This window comes from Perca fluviatilis, chromosome 7 (genome assembly GCF_010015445.1).
Source record: "Perca fluviatilis chromosome 7, GENO_Pfluv_1.0, whole genome shotgun sequence".
NCBI lineage: Eukaryota > Metazoa > Chordata > Actinopteri > Perciformes > Percidae > Perca > Perca fluviatilis.
This window is the reverse complement of record NC_053118.1, coordinates 23,497,571-23,515,229: the sequence shown is the minus strand read 5'-3', so window position 1 is coordinate 23,515,229 and position 17,659 is coordinate 23,497,571. Positions and strand designations below refer to the sequence as shown.

Here is a 17,659-nt window from a genome sequence, read left to right as displayed (position 1 = left end):
GTTAGCTTCTACCAAAAGAGAAGAAATGCGACTTCCGGTAATTCCAAAGTTGTTTTATACCGCTGTTATGTGTTCTTAGCTAGCTTACTAACATTAGCCATGGGTATGACTACTTTCAGGAGTCACCTTATGTTGGTTTAGTTTAAAGTTCAAGGTCTGGAAAAGCGAGACTAAAGTTGATGTAACCCGCGAAGCTGAGATCGACTCTGGGTCTCCTGGGAGCTGTGTGTGCAGCCGAATCTATCCCTCCAAAATGTGTCTTGATTTTTACATGTATTAAATACAACGGTTCTGGGCACAGTTAAGTAGCGAAAAAACAAAGTACAATATTCCCATCTAAAATGTGGTGGAGTACAAGTAGAACATATTGTAAAAGTAAAATACTACAAATTGTAGGCTACTTAAGTGCAGTGCTGGGTTATTCAGTTATTTTCCACCACATCAGATAACACCTGCCAAACAATTTCACCTGATTGTTTTTTTTTTATACAGAACAAGTCATTCACATTTTAATCAGTTTTGTTCCTATTAACATTTTAGTCTACTGTTTGTGCAGGCTGTTGGCGAAATCAGAAAATCTGATTAAATTACATTTCAGGGTATGACATAAATTCCACTAATGATATAAGGTTAATTTCAGGATATGCATGGCTCAGTGAGCATCACCACTCATCCATGACTGGAAGAGCTGGAGGGACATCAGGTGTGCCTCCTGCACAGACCTCCCTTTCAGTGTTGTGTATTAATCCAATGCGAACACGCAATCTTTGACACAGATCCAACAATTTAGAGGCCAGCCATGTGACTTCACATCAATACCTCACATCAACAATGCATGTGGGCGAAGGCCTCAACACTTACACAGGCAGCTAGCGAGAGTGATAAATCAAACACTCTGTCACTCGCACGCTCTGTAGTGTCTGCATGCAAAGCGGCAGAAAGCTAGCTTTTATACTCTCAACGGCAAGAAATGAAGGCTAAAAATTACACTTCTTTATGGTTTGTGGTGTGAAAGCAGACAAAAATAGGGGCTGTTAGTGGTGGATACGCAGATATACTTTAAAAGCAGTAGACAAACAATAGAAAGACAGACAGAAAACATATCAGGTGGCAAGTCAGTCCAGACAGACATGTCATTACTGCGATCAAAGCTGAAGCAGACACCAAATCCTCCCTTCGTGACATAACGAGATGTTTCAATTTATGTGGATTTATATGGACGTCCATGCTATTGGGTTAATACTGTATTACTAAGAGCTCTATTTCAATTACACAAACAGAGTCACTAGGGCAGTAACACTGTGCAGCCTCTCTCCCTCTCTTATCATTCTGTCTCATCTTAGTCCAGGCCATCTGTTACAAATGCAGCTCAAATCTGTGGCATGAGGCTGACATATAAGTTACCTCTATTATAGACTATTACTGACACACACCTCGCAGTAAACTAAAGCCAATGGGAGATGAGCATGAACAGGTGCAGCTCTTTCCAACGTGCAGCCAGATCCTTTGAAAGTAATTTGCGTGCTGACTCCCTCTCAAGTGTTGGGGACAGGATGTAGGAGCAGGAGCTATGTATAGGCAGATGCACCTATAAGAATACACACTCACACATATGTACAGATGCACACACACATTTAAAGGCAGTTTGAGTCATCAAATTAATGTCAGATTTCTCAAGTCTGCCCACTCTGATCTGACAGAACACTTCAGCTTTTCCAGACAGTTCCTTAGTCTCTCTCTCTCTTTCTCTCTATTACTTACTCGCTCACTCACTCCTGCACTTTTTAAGACATGTAATATTTCCATGTACGAAGTGTGAGCAGTTAAGAGCAGACACATTAACTGACGAGAATGTGAAGACAAGGGGTACAGATAACAGAACTGGAGAGGGGGCAGGGGTCTCTGGCTGTCACATCCACGAGATCATGAATGACCCAAGGGTGTGTGTGTGTGTGGGGGGGTCACCAAATACATAGGCAAAGAGAAACGGGTTATACAACTTATTATTCATTTGTCTCCTGCCTCATTTCCATATTCTTTTGTTGCAGGAGCTTGATAGGCCCCGGCACGCACCTGGCACCTCGATGCCAACAAAGTCCCATCTGATGTGCTGCCACAGTGGCACACACAAGCATCTACATACATATGCATACACACAGATGCCTCAGACACAACACACAAAACTTATGCACACAGGGCTATGTAAGCAGGGGGGTAAGATGGTAATTATTCTGGGGTTCCCAAGCTGGAGGTGGGGCCCCAAAAATTGAGAATTTATCACTTTCTTGTGATAAATGTGCCCTTTCTTACGTGCCACAGTTTCACACAATGTCAAAGTGCCCAGTATGCCCTGAGAGCCACATTCTTAGAGAGCTAATACAGAAGCATACCAAGTATCAATCCTTCACTTGTGGGTTCATTATGAGCACATGATTGGAGTGCCGTGCAAACTCTCCATCTGGCTGTACTCACATAAACACACACACGCACACACACACACGCAATCATAGCTTTAAAATAAAGTCAAAGTTTAGTTCTTACCTTCCTCAGCTGAATTGGGCTGAAAAAACAGACAGAGAGACAGAAAGACACTCCACATCTCCACTATAGAATGACACTGACAGAAAGAGAGGGAGGGAGAGAGCATGAAAGAAGGAGATAGAGTGAGTTTGTGTGACAGAGCAAGGGAGAGGGGGGTGAGAGAGGGGGTGGAGTCTGTGTGCTCCCTTTATCTGACAGGGAGAGAGAGAGAGAGAGAGAGAAAGAGAGGATGGGGTGGTGGATGGATGGAGAAAGGAGAAAAATATTTACAGAGCAGCTCATACAATAAGTACGCTGCCAACAGAGGAAGTAAACAAAACACTGTTGTCAGAGAGATGAGGAGAGTGGGAGAAAGTTTTTTTTTTTTATATATATATATATTTGAGAAAAACAAAGACAGAGATAAAGCAAGGAAGAGTAAACAAGAGAAAGTGACAAAGGGGAAGGAGGTGGACAAATTAATAAACAAGTTTGTCTGGTCTCTAAAACAACTGTCTAGACATGTCTAGCGACGTCAGTTCCAGCTCTCCTCCTAACGCCTCGCACAAATTTCAGCAAGGCCGCCTGGCAGACTCTGCCTCAAACTGTGGCATCCCTCACATGTCTGGACACTGTGCTAACTTGCATTTTTAAAGCTGTGGCATGTGAGGGTGCCCAACTTCTTTTTCCTTTTTTTTTCTTGATCTCTCTCAGTTCTACCTTTTATGGAAAATGAATATAATTTAGACACATTTTTGGGTGCACTCCTTCGTCCCTCTTCCTAACACCCCCCTCCTCCTCCTCTCCCCTCTGTCTCTCAGACACACTCCTCGCCACACAGGATTACTCATCCAGACAGTATCAAGACATGCACTCATATATACATATACATATACATATACACACACACACACACACACACACACACACACACACACACACACACACACACACACACACACACACACACACACACATGCAAACCATGGATGTATTGATACAAACACATAGAGCTGAACGCCCATCTGGCTAATGCACGCCACTCGCTGGTCAGACTGCAGAACTGCAGCTTGTTGATGGGCTTTCATGCCCCAGTTCACTGCACTGAGTAAGACTTCAGTAGACTCTTGCAGGGAGATGTTGCCTATTGGCTTGACATAGTTAGATGGCCCCATTCCCAGCCAGCCGGGGGCCCTTTACCCAAGGCTCTTTGCTCCAAGAGGTAAAGAGGAAAAAGGATCACGATCCTCCAGTCATTAAGCGGGGAATTAAAACTTCTTAATCCATTTTCAGTTTGTTCAGCAAGAACGTATTCCCTGTGCCAGCTTAAATAAAATGTCTGAATGTTTTTTTTAGAGCTGAAACGATTAGTTAAGTAATCAGTTCATCTTTAACTTGTGATCGATCCATCAACTTAATTAAATCTTTAAGCAAAAATGGCCAAATATCACTGGTTATAGCTTCTCAAATGTGAATATTTTCTGCTTCTCTTAGTCTTCTGTGATAGTAAACTGAATATCTATTGGTTTTGGGCTGTTGATTTAACAAAAGAAAATTTTTAAGCAGTTACCATGTGCTCTGGGAACTTTGTTAAAAAATTGTTTAATTGAGAAGAAAACCTGTGTTCTAAGCAATAAGAAAAAGAATTGTTAGTTGCAGCCCTAAGGTTTTTTTTTGTCTACTGCCTAAAAAAATAAAATCAACAACAATTCATTTGGGATTTGATTTCCCTAAAACTACACTCATAAAACAACAGCAAAGACCTGTAATTTTCGAAGAATGTTTTCTTTAGAGCAGCAATGTTAAAGTATATTTTCAGGGGAATTCCTCTTTGAGGTAAATATTCTCTCGCATCTCTGTGTTCTGGTTTGGCTTTTGAAGCAGTGACCCAAGAGGAAACCTGACCTCATAACTCCTCCTCACACACACACTCTTAAAACGTCATCACAACCACGAATACATCTTTTTAAATGCAACTGTTCAGCAGCAGCAGCCACAGAAAGAACTGAACTCCGGTTTTCAATCATGACTTAATGACAGTGTTACGGAAGGTTGGTTAGCTACAGTTTATAACTGCACAGCTGACTGAGGTTTTGCCGCGGTGCAGAAAAGGAAATGAAGTGGCCACAGTGCAGAAATGGGTACCAGACAAAATACTCTTACACTTTCACTATAACAATTATAGATTAAACATTCCTTGCTTTCACTCGTAGCATTACAGACAGAAAAAAACCCAGACTGTTAAAGCTCATAATTCAATTCGCACATTCCCTTAAAAGATGTACAACTTTATTTCCTTTGTCAAAGCAAGTGTCACTCATATTATTACAGCAGGAGAAGAGAGGACATGATAGAAAAACAGTAGAGGTCATCTCTTGTGTGACTCTCGCACAAACTCAAGCGTTGTCACTTGTCACTTCTATTTACTGTTAAGCAAAACAGTGGCATTCACCATAGTAACGATACAAGAAAAACACAGATGAAACAAGATTAAGAGAAACACATATCTAAATACCATACACTTCCTAACACATACAGTATATTTACAGAGAGCCACACAAACAATATAAACAATCATTAGAAAGTAGTCCAACTGCTAAAGTGCAAATAAAGCGCTGCTAAGCTTAGACATTGAAAAATGCTTCCTTATGAGTGTGTGCACATCCAAGAAGAAGATGCAACTGTACAAAAATTGACACAAAATGTATAAGCACTGTGCTGTAATCGTTGATCATGATGCAGTAACTGGAGATTCTACAATATATACACATGATGTCAGACAATAAGAAACCAAAACATACGATAAGATGTTTTTTGTGCATTAACCACTGAAATAAATACAATTAATTTAGTGTTTTTATTCAACATCACTATGCACCGTGGCTAATGTACCTCATTTCGATATAAGATATGTGTTGTTATTTAATTAGCATTAGACTTGTGAATGTGTTCAATACATCCCTCAAACGACTGTTTAACGCTGACTGATTTAACACCACATAACACTATTTTCGAGATCGTAAGATATTTTATTTCATGACCCACGCGCGACCCATGCAGATGTTGATGTTACGTACTGATGTCAAGAGAGCTTCAAGTACAGTGATGATAAATTAATTTTCAATGCCACAGTTAGAAGCAGAGTATAACACAAGTAGCCACCTGAGTTTTTTGTATCCAACTGTTGTGTAATGCCTACTGTAAACGACTGTACTACTGGCTATACTCTGCAATGAAATCATTGAACACAAGAGGTTAGGTTGTGTTTTTTAAGAGCAGAAAGTCTATAAGGAGACTTTATTAAGGCCTGGCAGTGCTAGATTACACTCCTTCTCATACAAACAATATACTTGATGTAGACAGTACTAATTTGCAGAACTGTCCTATTTTTTTAAAATGCTGACTTCGAACAACACACAAACATCCTCTACAACAGGATGAAAAGAAATATTTCTTATCTTTTACTTACTTTTACAAGTCTATAGACAGTGTTTTATTGTGCAGCTGAAGGGGAGAGGGACTGCTGTAGCACCTCTATGTTCATTCTGTCTACTCTACTACAACATGGCTCCCTCCTCCTGGCAGCAAGGCACATCAGGCAGGCAGACAGGCACAGCAAGTCAGTTTTTTTGGGTCAAACTACGGGCTCTAAAACCACTTGACCTCAATACATAACCCTCCCCCAAATCCACAACCTTTTAACACTGGGGTAGATGAAGACTTGGGACTTAACACGGGACATATGTTGATCCTCTTACAGTATATGGCAGTATGCTTGGAGCTGGCAGTGGGGATGTCAACAAATATTAAGTACTGGTAATTCAGTTAAGTTTGGCCCATGTTTAAAGCAGGATTACAGGGAATTCTGTCAATTATTTGATCATGTCTGACTGGGGAGTCTTTCACACTGTATTTAGTTGGCTTTTTCTAAACACCCCACTGCTCTTTCACCATTTGTGTGTTGTGAAATATAACTCCTTACAATATCTATGTGTTTAAAACCTGTTTGTGTCTGTGGTGTACCCTGAGATTTCCTTCTTCTCTCTAAGGAAGATTCATCATGGGAACCTTGTCTGTGGGGGACAAGGGTGCAGGCTCTGTTGAGGGTTTCCCTGCACTGGCAGCGAATCCCTGAGAAATGTCATCAAAGGTCCTTCCTCTGGTCTCAGGCACTCGCAGGTAGGTGAAGATGAAGAACAGGATGAGGAGGACCGTAAAGATGATGAAGACGTAAGGACCACAAAGTTCCTGAGAGAATAAGACAGAGGTGTTTGTAACTACGTGACAAAACTTACTTCTTTACTTCTCGTAAATCTGAAGATTTTAGTGAAGTAAATGTCCATACCTCCAGTTTAGGGAAACCCAGCCCCACCAGGAAGTTGGCAGTCCAGTTGGAGAAACCAGAGACGGCCATGGCAGCAGGCCGGGGCCCCTGGGAGAAGAGTTCAGCCACGATGAACCAGGGGATGGGACCTGGACCCATCTCAAAACTGGCAACAAAGCCGAACACAGCCACAATGGCCAGGTAGCTCAGAGACGGGGTGGTCTTCTGCTCAGAGAGAGAAAAACAGAGAATGAGGACAAGATATCATTGAGGAGCAATGGGGACACTTTTATTTTTGAAAGCTCACAGGAATCGAGCAAACATCACTCACCACCAAAACCAGGGAGATCGTCATAATGAGGGCAAAGATAGCCATTCCACCCAGACCAATCAGGTGCAACGTCCTTCGTCCCGCCCGTTCGACCAGGAAGAGCTGGAGTCAAAACAAGAAAACGATTGATTAATAATCCATTAAATGGAAAACGTGCCTTTTATTGAGACACCAAATGTGTAGTCAGACACTTACAGAGACAACAGTAAACACAGTGTTGACAACTCCAGCTCCTATGGTGGCGTATATGGGTTGAGTAACACCAGCTGTGTCAAATATACCTGTGGAGTAGTAAAACACCTAAAAGGGGAGAAAGATGAAGAGTTACTATTATTGGCTACTATTTATTTCAATGAATAAATAGTCTTTACATTAAACCTACATTGGTTGATTTTTGGCCACTTGGGGGCAGAGCATCAAGCTTTAAACACAACACTGACATATAAGCACATTTTAACGTGTTAGCAAACAGCTGCTAATTTACACATCCAGCAGACACAGAGCAACATTAGCATTTATTTGGAGCTGTCTTTACATCCATCTTGCGAATGTAAGTCCAATATTCACTCTCTTTAGCTCTGTTTTGGTCTCCATCAACTCCTGACAGAGATATCTGGCTCTTTAGCGTCTAAATGCTCCACTATGTTCACCAGCTAGTCGCTAACTTTGTCTTTCTGTTGTTGGTGCTGGGTAGGTAGGAGTGATGTAGTCTACGTGATACGCAGGTATACGCAGCATACCCACTAAGAAAGCTCCAGGATTTCCATATACCGACTTAAAAATGCCCAATGACATGCAACAACATACTTTTCCATTGTATTTTTTATATATTTTGAATTGTCATCTGTGTTTTTCTTCTTCGCATAGGCTAAATGAAGGTATTTCCACCGTAAATTGGTGCATAAAAGTGTATCCGAATGCAGGAAAGGAAGTCTTTGACACTGAAAATAACCCTGGGGGAGGATACACAGACCCCCCACTATGATATGCCCCCCACCCACCCTCCTCAGGCAGGCAGATTCTGGCCCATATATATAGGTCAATATATTTATATACAGTACAGTATACCCACTACAATACATTAGACTACACCACTGGTAGGTAGCATACAGTGGGGTTTTAGAGTTTTTTAGTAACAGTTTTTAATATTTTATGATTTAAGTTGTGGAACAGTGAGCTGAACGACCGTAAAATACTTATAGTTACCGATGTTTTAATTTGATCCATTGTTACAGTGATATAAGACACATTGTTTAGTGTAGCTAGCTGCTAATATCTACTGTGCTGGTGGATGAGTCACAGTTCAATCGATGTTGCAGCCTTTAGCCGCAGGTCGCTGCAGCTTTACTGTGATTGTCAGGTCAGACGAGGGAACACTAACACATTTGGTCAGCCTGGTGCAATGACCTTATTAACAAAATACTTATCAAATACCACTGTGGTTGTCTCTTTCCATTGACCCTCAGTGGCTTAAATTATTCCACTCAATTTAACATTGCCTGGAACCAAGAATCATCTCTTTTTAATGTGCTTGTCAGACACATTCGCATAATTTCAGTGAATGCTCCTTTAAAGATTCATGTATGAGATGATAGACTGACACTTGATAATCATATCCCTAACACTGTGCTCCATTACAGGATACAGTGTTTACTCACAGCGTTGATGCCAGACAGCTGCTGAGAGAGCTGGAGGACTATAGCGATGATGATCGGTTGACGGTAGTTTGGGGAGCGGAAGAGTTCGGGGATGGTCACTTTCTTCTCCATGGCCATCTTCATCCCTTCTTCCTTCATCTCCTGAATATCATCACTCACATCATCAACGCCACGCAGACGCACCAGCGCTACAGAGAGAAGAAGGGATGGATGAATAGAGAGGTAGTAAGTACATTATTGTGCAAATATGATGTAAAGAAAGGCTGGAAGTGTCTTGGAACACAATGTGATAAAACTTTAAAGTGCTCATATTATGCTCATTTTCAGGTTTATAATAATATAATATAATATATAATATAATATAATATAATTGTATTTAGAGGTTGAACCAGAATAGGTTTATGTGGTTTCATTTTCAAAAAACCACCATATTTATATATATATATATATTTATTTTTTTTTTTTTTTTTTGCAGCTCCTCTCTGTTTTAGCTACAGAGTGAGGCATCTCACTTCTGTTCCATCTCTGTTCGGAGTCACACATGTGCAGTACCTAGGTAAGGACTACTAGCCAGTCAGAAGCAGAGTATGAGGGCGTGCCACGCTAGCATCTATGCGAGCATTATAACGTGTGTTACAAAGTGACGAGCGTTTGTCACGGAAGTAAAGGCAAAGTACAATAGAGCTTTTTGGAGCAATTTGTGAACACTGTTTTCTGTTGGAGATGGTGTTTGGGCTTTTTCACTTTGTAAACCTATTACATGCACAAAAAAGATATATAACACAATAAAGGAAAGGGGAAAAGCCAAAAAGCATAATATGAGCACTTTAATAAATCACAGGCCCATGCTTTAATCCACAGATCATTGAAAATTAAAGAGTAATTCTAAATTCAGTCTCATTAAAACCTGATGTTGCCATCTTGTTGGCAGAATGTCTCAAAACATACCTTTCCTTGCCTCCTCCTCCTGGTTGAGGACAATGAGCAGGTAGCGCGGGCTTTCAGGGCAGAAGGGCAGCATGATGCTCTGCACTATGGCGGGCAGGACGGTCAGAGCCAGCAGCACAGGCCACAGAGTGTCTGAGCCAAGCAGAAACTCCAGACCGAAGATCTGAAATACACAGAATACAGGGCATGAAGTACTTATAATCTGTGGTAGAAGAAGTATTCAGATCCTTTACATAAGTAAAAGTACTAATAATAATAATTTTAAAAAATTACTTAGGTAAAAGTATGTAAGTATCATCAGGAAAATGTACTTAAGTATTCAAAGTAAAAATCCTCACATTTTAGAAACCGGAAACGATCAAAAGTTCTGTCAATAAACTAAGTGTTTAATCGGCTAATCATTTCCGCTGTACTTGTACGCCTATATATTGTTGGGTAGCTTAATTTATCATAAAACATTTTATAAACTACATGTGCTTTGTGTGCATTTGTAAAGTAACTTTCAGATTAATGTAGTGGATTAAAAAGTACAATATTTTCTTCTGAAATGTAGTAAAGTAGAAAGTGGCATGAAAAGAAAAGACTCAAGTAAAGTACAAGTACCTCAAATTTGTAATTAAGTACAGTACTTGAGTAAATGTACTTAGTTACATTCCACCACTGCTTTTAATGGACTCATATGAGGTTAGCTTCAATTTCATCAAACTAAAACTAGTCGCCCAGCTCTTCTCCAGGACACCATGCTTTGCTCAACACACCAAACATTTCCGTCTGTCTTGCCTTTATAGAGTAGTGTTTAGAGCTGTTTCCAGTTTCCTTATACAGTATACAATTCATTGATCGGTCATGTAAATAAGAATTGAGAAAGATGTCCGAAAAGGTGAATAAAGCATTGTGCACTCGAGATGAGTTGTGCAATGTTTTCATTTTGATGGACGTGACATTCTTGAAGCACAGCTGATATCTTTAGTCCACGTTTTTCTGCAGAAGTCCACAGCTTTTGCACAACCTAATACACAAAGCATCGATAATATAATAACAGTAATATAATCACCATATCACGGTATCATACCTGTGCCACCAGGATGCCAATAACTACACCGAGCTGGTGCAGCGTGCCGAAGGCTCCTCTGACAGCAGTGGGAGAGATCTCGCCAACGTACATGGGTGTCAGTCCCGTGCACAGTCCGCAGAACACTCCGATGATCAACCGGCCGACAATGACCAACTCAAAAGATTTAGACACGGACGAAATACCCATCAGACCCCCCCCGAGAACAGCTAGGAAGTTAGATATCAGCATGGACTTACGCCTGGTGAAGAGAGGAGAGTAAGAAGGAAGGACATGGTTAGTGAGTCAGTGAGTGAGTTGAGAGAAAATAAAAAAAATAAGAAACTATAAAAGGCATGTCTAAATAGTTTGCATAAGGAAATAAGAACTGCATCTTTTATTTAATTTTTTGTAACAATTACTCTGCAGACTATTTTCTCAGTTAAAAGTAATGAAAGACTCCAAAGGGACGTTTTCTTATGTCTTTTTTGTCCAACCACCAGTCCAGAAACCAAAGATATTTAATTTGCTATCAGATTTGACAAAGAAAGTGGTGAACTCTCAAAATTTAAAAGACAAAAACCAGCATATGTTTGACATTTTTGCTTGGTAAATGAAACAAATAATCTATTTTCTAAGTTATTACATGACTTATCAAAGGAAATATAAGAACCAAAACAGCCATTATCATTAAGTGTACAAATGATCCTGAAAAGGACGTGGTTGATTTACTTTTTGTCATTTTACATCAAACCATTACCTGCACCACAGTATTCTCACCTGCCAAATTTGGTGACCATGACTCCGACAGAGAAAGACCCGACCATGCCTCCCACACTGAAGATGGCCACAGCAAAGCTCCACACCATGGTGTTGGTTCCTGAGCTGAATGGCTCCCCGTACCGCTCCATCGACACATTCTGGAAAAACCTACGCAATTTCTGTCAAACCACAGAAAAGAGTGGCGGGATTAGAAGTGGCTGCTTTAAAGTAAGTGTTTGTCTAATCTGAATTATGATCAAGACCATTTATTTAGGGTCTAACAGATGTGACAAAGCTCCTGCTGGATGTGTATTTGGGAGTTTTTGACACATCCACATGGGGGCAGTATAGCTTTTAACATTGCCACCTTGCAATGCTGTGCTCACAAATGAAAAGGGACGTCATGTCGAGCACAATAACTTTAATTTTCAAAAAAAAACACAGGTCCATAACAACAACTTAAAAGTGTTACAATGATTCACAAATCGCCAATTAAAAGTGTTTAAGTTATTACAATATTAATATCAGAAAATGAGAGATGTGGTATTGCAACTATTATTCCCTCTCTCTTAATAGTTGTCCCTGCTGAAACATTAAAACACTAAACGTCCATTACAAGAATGTATCCAGCACACACACACACACACACACACACACACAACACACACCTGCTCTGGTGCATTGATGACCCCGGTGTTGTAGCCAAACTGTAACGAGCCGATGACTGCTGTTGCAACGCAGTAGAGAAGGTAAAAGGTCACCTTCTTCTTCGGCTGTTGCATGAGGAAAAGACATGAGAGAAAGATTAAAACAATGAGCAAATGGACATTATGTACAATCAACCCCCTCGGTTTGTGTGGTGGACATGGCCTGTCCCTAGCTCCACAAAGCTCATGTTGTTTATAGTGACACTGGTAACACACGCACACACACACAATGAGCCTTTCTACATCTGCTCTCCCTCCCTGTTTTCAGCTTTCTGCATCAGCAACTCGCAGCACTGCTGTGAAAGTTAGGTGTTACAACACTGCACAAGCTCCATGATTTGCAGCTCTGAGGTATTTCTCAGCTAAGTAACTAAAGGCACCATAAGAGAATAAGACTGAATCCTATTGTGAGTGTTTTTTCTCCTGCTGGTTTCAGAATTAAAGTGGGATTAGCCCGTAATAACAAGCTAATACACCTGACAATAATCTCTAATATGGCAGGGCATGTTGGGGAGGGGAATTTGCAATATGTAAAAGTATCCAACCAAGCAGAACTGAACGGAGTAATTGGTTTAAATGAAGTTGTGCTATGTGGAGGCGCCATGCCAAAAATGGAAATCCCCAACGAAAGTTTCACTTTGATTTAATAACCCACCTAGTGACTTCTTCTCTTTTACATTTACTGTAATACACCCACCAACTTTTGCAAGTTGTTTGTATCCAGAGTCTAATGGTCCAAATCAGCTCATTAATGAAAGGAAATCCATTTTAATCATCCAGTCCTTTCAACACTAAATGGGCAGTGAAACATTCATGATATTTGTAATAAAACTCAAGTCAGAAAACAGATACAAACTATTCATGATATCACTATCTGCACAGATAAAATAACAAAACTCTGCAAACATTAGGAAACAGCATGTTTATTCAGTTCAATTCAATTTAATCTGATCAGCCACCTCCTTTTTCTAATGTACTGAGATTCAACAGAGAACTTCATAATTCAGGTTTTCTTAGCTGCTCAGTCAGGTCAATAATGCTCTTAATGTGATTTCCTGTACTTATTTTTGCTTCAGTTTCTCTCTAATGTTCCTTATTGATAACAAAACCATAAAAAATGTGCTTCATAACTGTGGCTGCTCTTATCAGGTGCCTTACCATGACGGGTCTAAATTAAACAACACACAGGAGGAAGTGATGAATTACTTGAATATTTCACCACTGTAAGATAGTGATAATCAGTTGTAATCAAGCCACAGCGTGTTTCTCGGGGTCGCCATGGCCTTGTCTCATTATAAGGACACAACAAGCTGATGTGAACTATTTGTGAAGGACAGAGTATCTTGACAGTTTTGCACACAGGAAGTGCTGCATACACGATAAAGTGACAGTGAAGGGGAAATAAAGAGATCCGGTAATAAAACAAAAGCATGATGAAGTTGGAGTGAGAAAAAAGAAATGAAAATGTAAAAAGAAGTAGTCTAACATTTGACAATATAATCACATTAACATGTTACTACAAAATTAAACTTCTGCATGATGCATGTCTATCTGCATGTTTGGAGGGAGTGTGGTTATCTGTGTTTTATACGTAGGTTACTTGTCAAATCAGCAGCCAAGCATATAATGTTAAAAGTAATACAAATACTGACAACTCAAATTTACTTAGTTTAGCTCAGACAATATGGACGCTGAACACGCACTGTTCAATGACAGTTGTCAGACTCTGTCTGCTCATGAAGACCATGTGATATGATGGAAGCTCCAGAACAGCTACTAAATGGATCTTGTAGTGAGATTCTTTTCTAAGCTGCTGTTTCCATTGAACTTTAAACCTCAGTTTCTATGCTTTACCCTCTTAATGTGGTTACTTCCTTTACTTAGGTTTGCCTCATTTTCCCCTCAAATATTAAATAGCAAACCTTACTTAAACCACATGCAATACCTGTGTTTCAACAGTGCATTGTCTTTCTCAATATTTAGAAGAACGACTTTGGATTGACACACGTTTTCTTCCAAACTCAGCTTCCACATTCATGTGATATTGCAATCTTCGTTCCTCTCTCTCTCTCTCTCTCTCTCTCTCTCTCTCTCTCTCTCTCTCTCTCTCATTCAAAACCTCTCTCCCACTTGTTTTCTCCCTCTATGTTTTTTAACTATACTGCATTGACCCTTTCTTGTGTCTCTTTGTCATAAACAAGGCTTTTCCAGCAGCTCCATAACACATTTTTTGGCAATACATCCGGAAGGAAATATATTTACAAAAGGAAGGAATATTTGACTATAATCATTTTGTGCATACATTTTGCACAAGGCTTTTTGGAGTGCATGCTAGTATTTATTGTGGCTTGGTGGGAAGTTACATCGACACACATGATGTGCAACATCCTTAACGGCATGTTTCAAAAGACAAACCACAGGGAAGACTGACAGCAGGCACGTTTTCAGTCACTTTAGATATTCTTTATAACGCCAGAGGTAATGCATTCAAATTCAAAGTCCACACTAACACTACATCTCTTGTGTAGCAGGTTATCACTAGAAACACAAACTATCCATCTGTCCTATATTTGTGCTGTTGCAAGTTGTTAATCCTTGCTTTCCCTTTTCTAGGTTACTATTCCCTTATGCCACCTTTCTAAGGAGCAAGCAAATACAATCAAAGAACTAAAACACACGCAAGTTCTAACTTGCCACCCACCAGTCCAATCTCCTACTCTTTCTCTCTTAGTCATCTCCTGACTGAGTGCTAGACTCTCACCCTCATCTCCTGCCCTTGCCAGAAAGGAAAAATACAGAATAGCCAGCCTATGACTTGTAAATACCACATTCTTATTCATTAGGATGTGTTGGCACTAAACAGGCTCAGAACATAACAAACAATGGCAAAATGGCTGGCACTGTTCCGCAGGAACCACTGGAAAATAAGAGAGACAGCTTAACCTGAGAAGATTAATGTGCAGAAACTGTACAGGGGTGTCATACATGCAGGTTTTAAAGGATTAGTTTTAAAGTTAAAAAACAACAACACATGAGCAACTCATGCAGCAATAGAAGTTAGAAACAGTTATATGTACCTTATCGCCCTCCATCCGCTCCATCTCTGCTACTTGATAGATGATATTCAGAAGAAAACTACAGGGACTCTTCAGATCGCAGACTGAAGCTTCTTAGACAGAGCTGCCTCTAATTCCTTACACACACACACTTCTGCAAACAGTCAGTCGAGAAAACCTGAAAATAAACAAACACAAGAATAATGTGTGACATTCATTAAATGAGTAAATAATCAATATTTACAGAATTTGAACAACTATACTATACCAGTAAGGATCATAAACCCCAGACCTGATGGACTCAGAGAGACTTTCTGTACTCACTGAATTCAACAGGAGTTAGTGCCCAAAATGACAGTAAACCCCTCCCCCTGCTTCATGTATTCACCCTCCTCTTCTGCTCTCTAATCATTAAATCAAATTAGAAACAAGTGATGTAACTCCTTCTTTTCAAATTAAATTACTGTCGCTTTGCTTATTTTTATCAATACAAAGTATAAAACACCTTCTCAATAGACTGCAGAGAACTTAACCCACAATGTGCGATGGAGCCGCAGATGATGCTGTACTGATCAACTTTTATTTAGTAAACTACTTTAATTCTAATATTGTGATAATAAGAATACAGACAGATAATTCGGCACCTCAAATTAACGTGAACAATTTTTGACATTGACAAACCGCATGAACTAATCGGCACTGTAATACAAATAAAAAAAAGAAATGTTTGTTTACCGTTATGTGGGATAGAGTGCCAGCTTTTGGGCATCCAGTAAATCAGTCCTGTCCAGATGTGTTAGCTCAGACAAATGTTCATGTTCCCTCCCATCTGTGTGATTTTATAGAAAGTGGTACAAGTTCACCAGCACGTTTCACAGCTTCTTTTTTTTTTACTCTTAACGAACGCAACATTTCCGAGCCGAGTCACTTCGGCATAACTCGTGTCGTAATACCGGTGACAACAGCGCAGATGCATTTCCGCTCAGATGAAGAAAGGGGACGTGCTCGGCCGAGCGTACAATACGGAGCCGAGATGGAGAACAAACGGTGCCGGTGAAAGGAGTCTCTGTGCTGCTGCTGGCCCGTCGGCTGCCCACCGGGGGCGCGAGAACAAAAGGCAATGTGAACCGAGTTCAGATACAAAGCCTGGTCATGCAGAAATCATGAGACCGGCTCAGTGGGTGGCAAACAAACGGGGAGCCCAGCCCTCCTAATTCTTCATCAACCATCATGACACAATCTCCACAGCCTACCTAAATCCCAGTCTGGAATTTGACAAGTTCTCCAGAAAATGGGAGTAAGCAGGGCCATATGTAAATCCACTTGGTGAGCAGGTTGGGTTCCTATTTTATTGTATTTTTACATTTTAAGTGACGGTTTTAAGTGGAGGCCCCTGAACATGACTTCAACTTCAACTTTATTTGTGTCCCCGAAGGGCGATTAGGTGTGCAGCAAGTTTAAACACATACAAGACACATAAATACATACAAGTTCTACACACACTCCAACTGGAACACAACAGTACGAGGACCTACAAGTGCATGGATAGCAACGTCAAAGTAACCTATACATAGGGTAGGAAAAAGTGCCTATCAGCCTACAATATAATCAACAATGACCATCGTCAACAACAACAACAGCATCCATTACATTACATCACCATGATCTTAGATTTGGGAGACAATTTAGCATTTAACGTTAGGTTAAATATGAACATGTTTTTTCTGGTTTGGTTATTGTCTTGAAATTTTATTTTAAAAAACAAATATCCTCTGACCCAGCATGTCTCCCAGAGAAAACGACTTAAAGATGTAAAAGCCTGTCGTCTACCATACAATGCTGAAACAGAAGACACTGACCACATATAAAAAATAAAGGTCTGTATTGGTCTGTGAATTTTCTGACCTCTGTGTCGTCAGTGGCAGCTACAGTCCTGATCTGTATTATAAACTCTTTTAATGCAGGAATAAATGATGGAGTAATTATGCTCAAAAAGTCTTAACTTGATCATAATTACCAGCTCACTCTCTTACAGTTGATGGTGGAGGCCAACACTTTGAGGTTGTTTTCTAGTTTAACATTTAATCACACATGTGATCCTTTAAACTGTAACCTTTAGATAACAGTCCAGTTCTAGAAATGATGGACATAAATAGACATTAATTCCTGAGCTGAATGAGTGGACACCGGATCATTTTGGGTGTTGACATCAAAACTAAATACAGATTGATTATTCATTTACTTATTCATTTATGATCAACAGGATATTCCAGTATGAGTTTAAAAACATTATCTGACCTCA

The 17,659-nt window shown here is 40.1% G+C and overlaps 2 protein-coding genes across 5 annotated transcripts in view; both read right to left on the bottom strand.

Moving 5' to 3' along the window:
* ephb6 (eph receptor B6) overlaps positions 1 to 2,675 on the bottom strand; it is a 43,929-nt gene extending 41,254 nt beyond the window's left edge. Inside the window, exon 1 of the mRNA XM_039805777.1 lies at positions 2,542 to 2,675. Within this exon, the coding sequence (XP_039661711.1) occupies positions 2,542 to 2,647 (106 nt within the window). The 5' untranslated portion in view covers positions 2,648 to 2,675. The remainder of the gene's footprint in view (positions 1 to 2,541) is intronic.
* Positions 2,676 to 6,564: 3,889 nt separating this feature from the next.
* slc2a3b (solute carrier family 2 member 3b) lies at positions 6,565 to 16,441 on the bottom strand. 4 transcript variants are annotated; one of them, XM_039806425.1, is made up of 11 exons: positions 16,093 to 16,441; positions 15,379 to 15,535; positions 12,263 to 12,367; positions 11,613 to 11,773; positions 10,854 to 11,094; positions 9,782 to 9,944; positions 8,834 to 9,021; positions 7,371 to 7,475; positions 7,176 to 7,277; positions 6,866 to 7,069; positions 6,565 to 6,768 (listed from the first exon to the last, which is right to left on the bottom strand). In XM_039806425.1, exons 2-11 carry the CDS (start codon positions 15,400 to 15,402, stop codon positions 6,565 to 6,567), a joined length of 1,497 nt encoding a protein of 498 aa, XP_039662359.1. In that variant the 5' UTR covers positions 15,403 to 15,535; positions 16,093 to 16,441. The 4 variants fall into 4 exon arrangements, with proteins under 4 accessions (XP_039662359.1, XP_039662358.1, XP_039662360.1 ...); XM_039806424.1 differs by lacking the exon at positions 16,093 to 16,441 and adding an exon at positions 15,626 to 15,754; XM_039806426.1 differs by lacking the exon at positions 16,093 to 16,441 and adding an exon at positions 15,650 to 15,745.
* Positions 16,442 to 17,659: the final 1,218 nt, after the last annotated feature.

What these genes read in the sequence shown, in the direction of transcription:
- slc2a3b (XM_039806425.1), bottom strand. Translation starts at nt 15,402, where the DNA reads ATGGAGCGGATGGAGGGCGATAAG. An exon ending in AGCTGTCTGGCATCAACGCT is followed by an intron (nt 7,476 to 8,833) that starts GTGAGTAAACAC and finishes CTCCCCTTTTAG; the next exon opens with GTGTTTTACTACTCCACAGG. An exon ending in CGATCTCCCTGGTTTTGGTG is followed by an intron (nt 7,070 to 7,175) that starts GTGAGTGATGTT and finishes CTCTCTGAGCAG; the next exon opens with AAGACCACCCCGTCTCTGAG.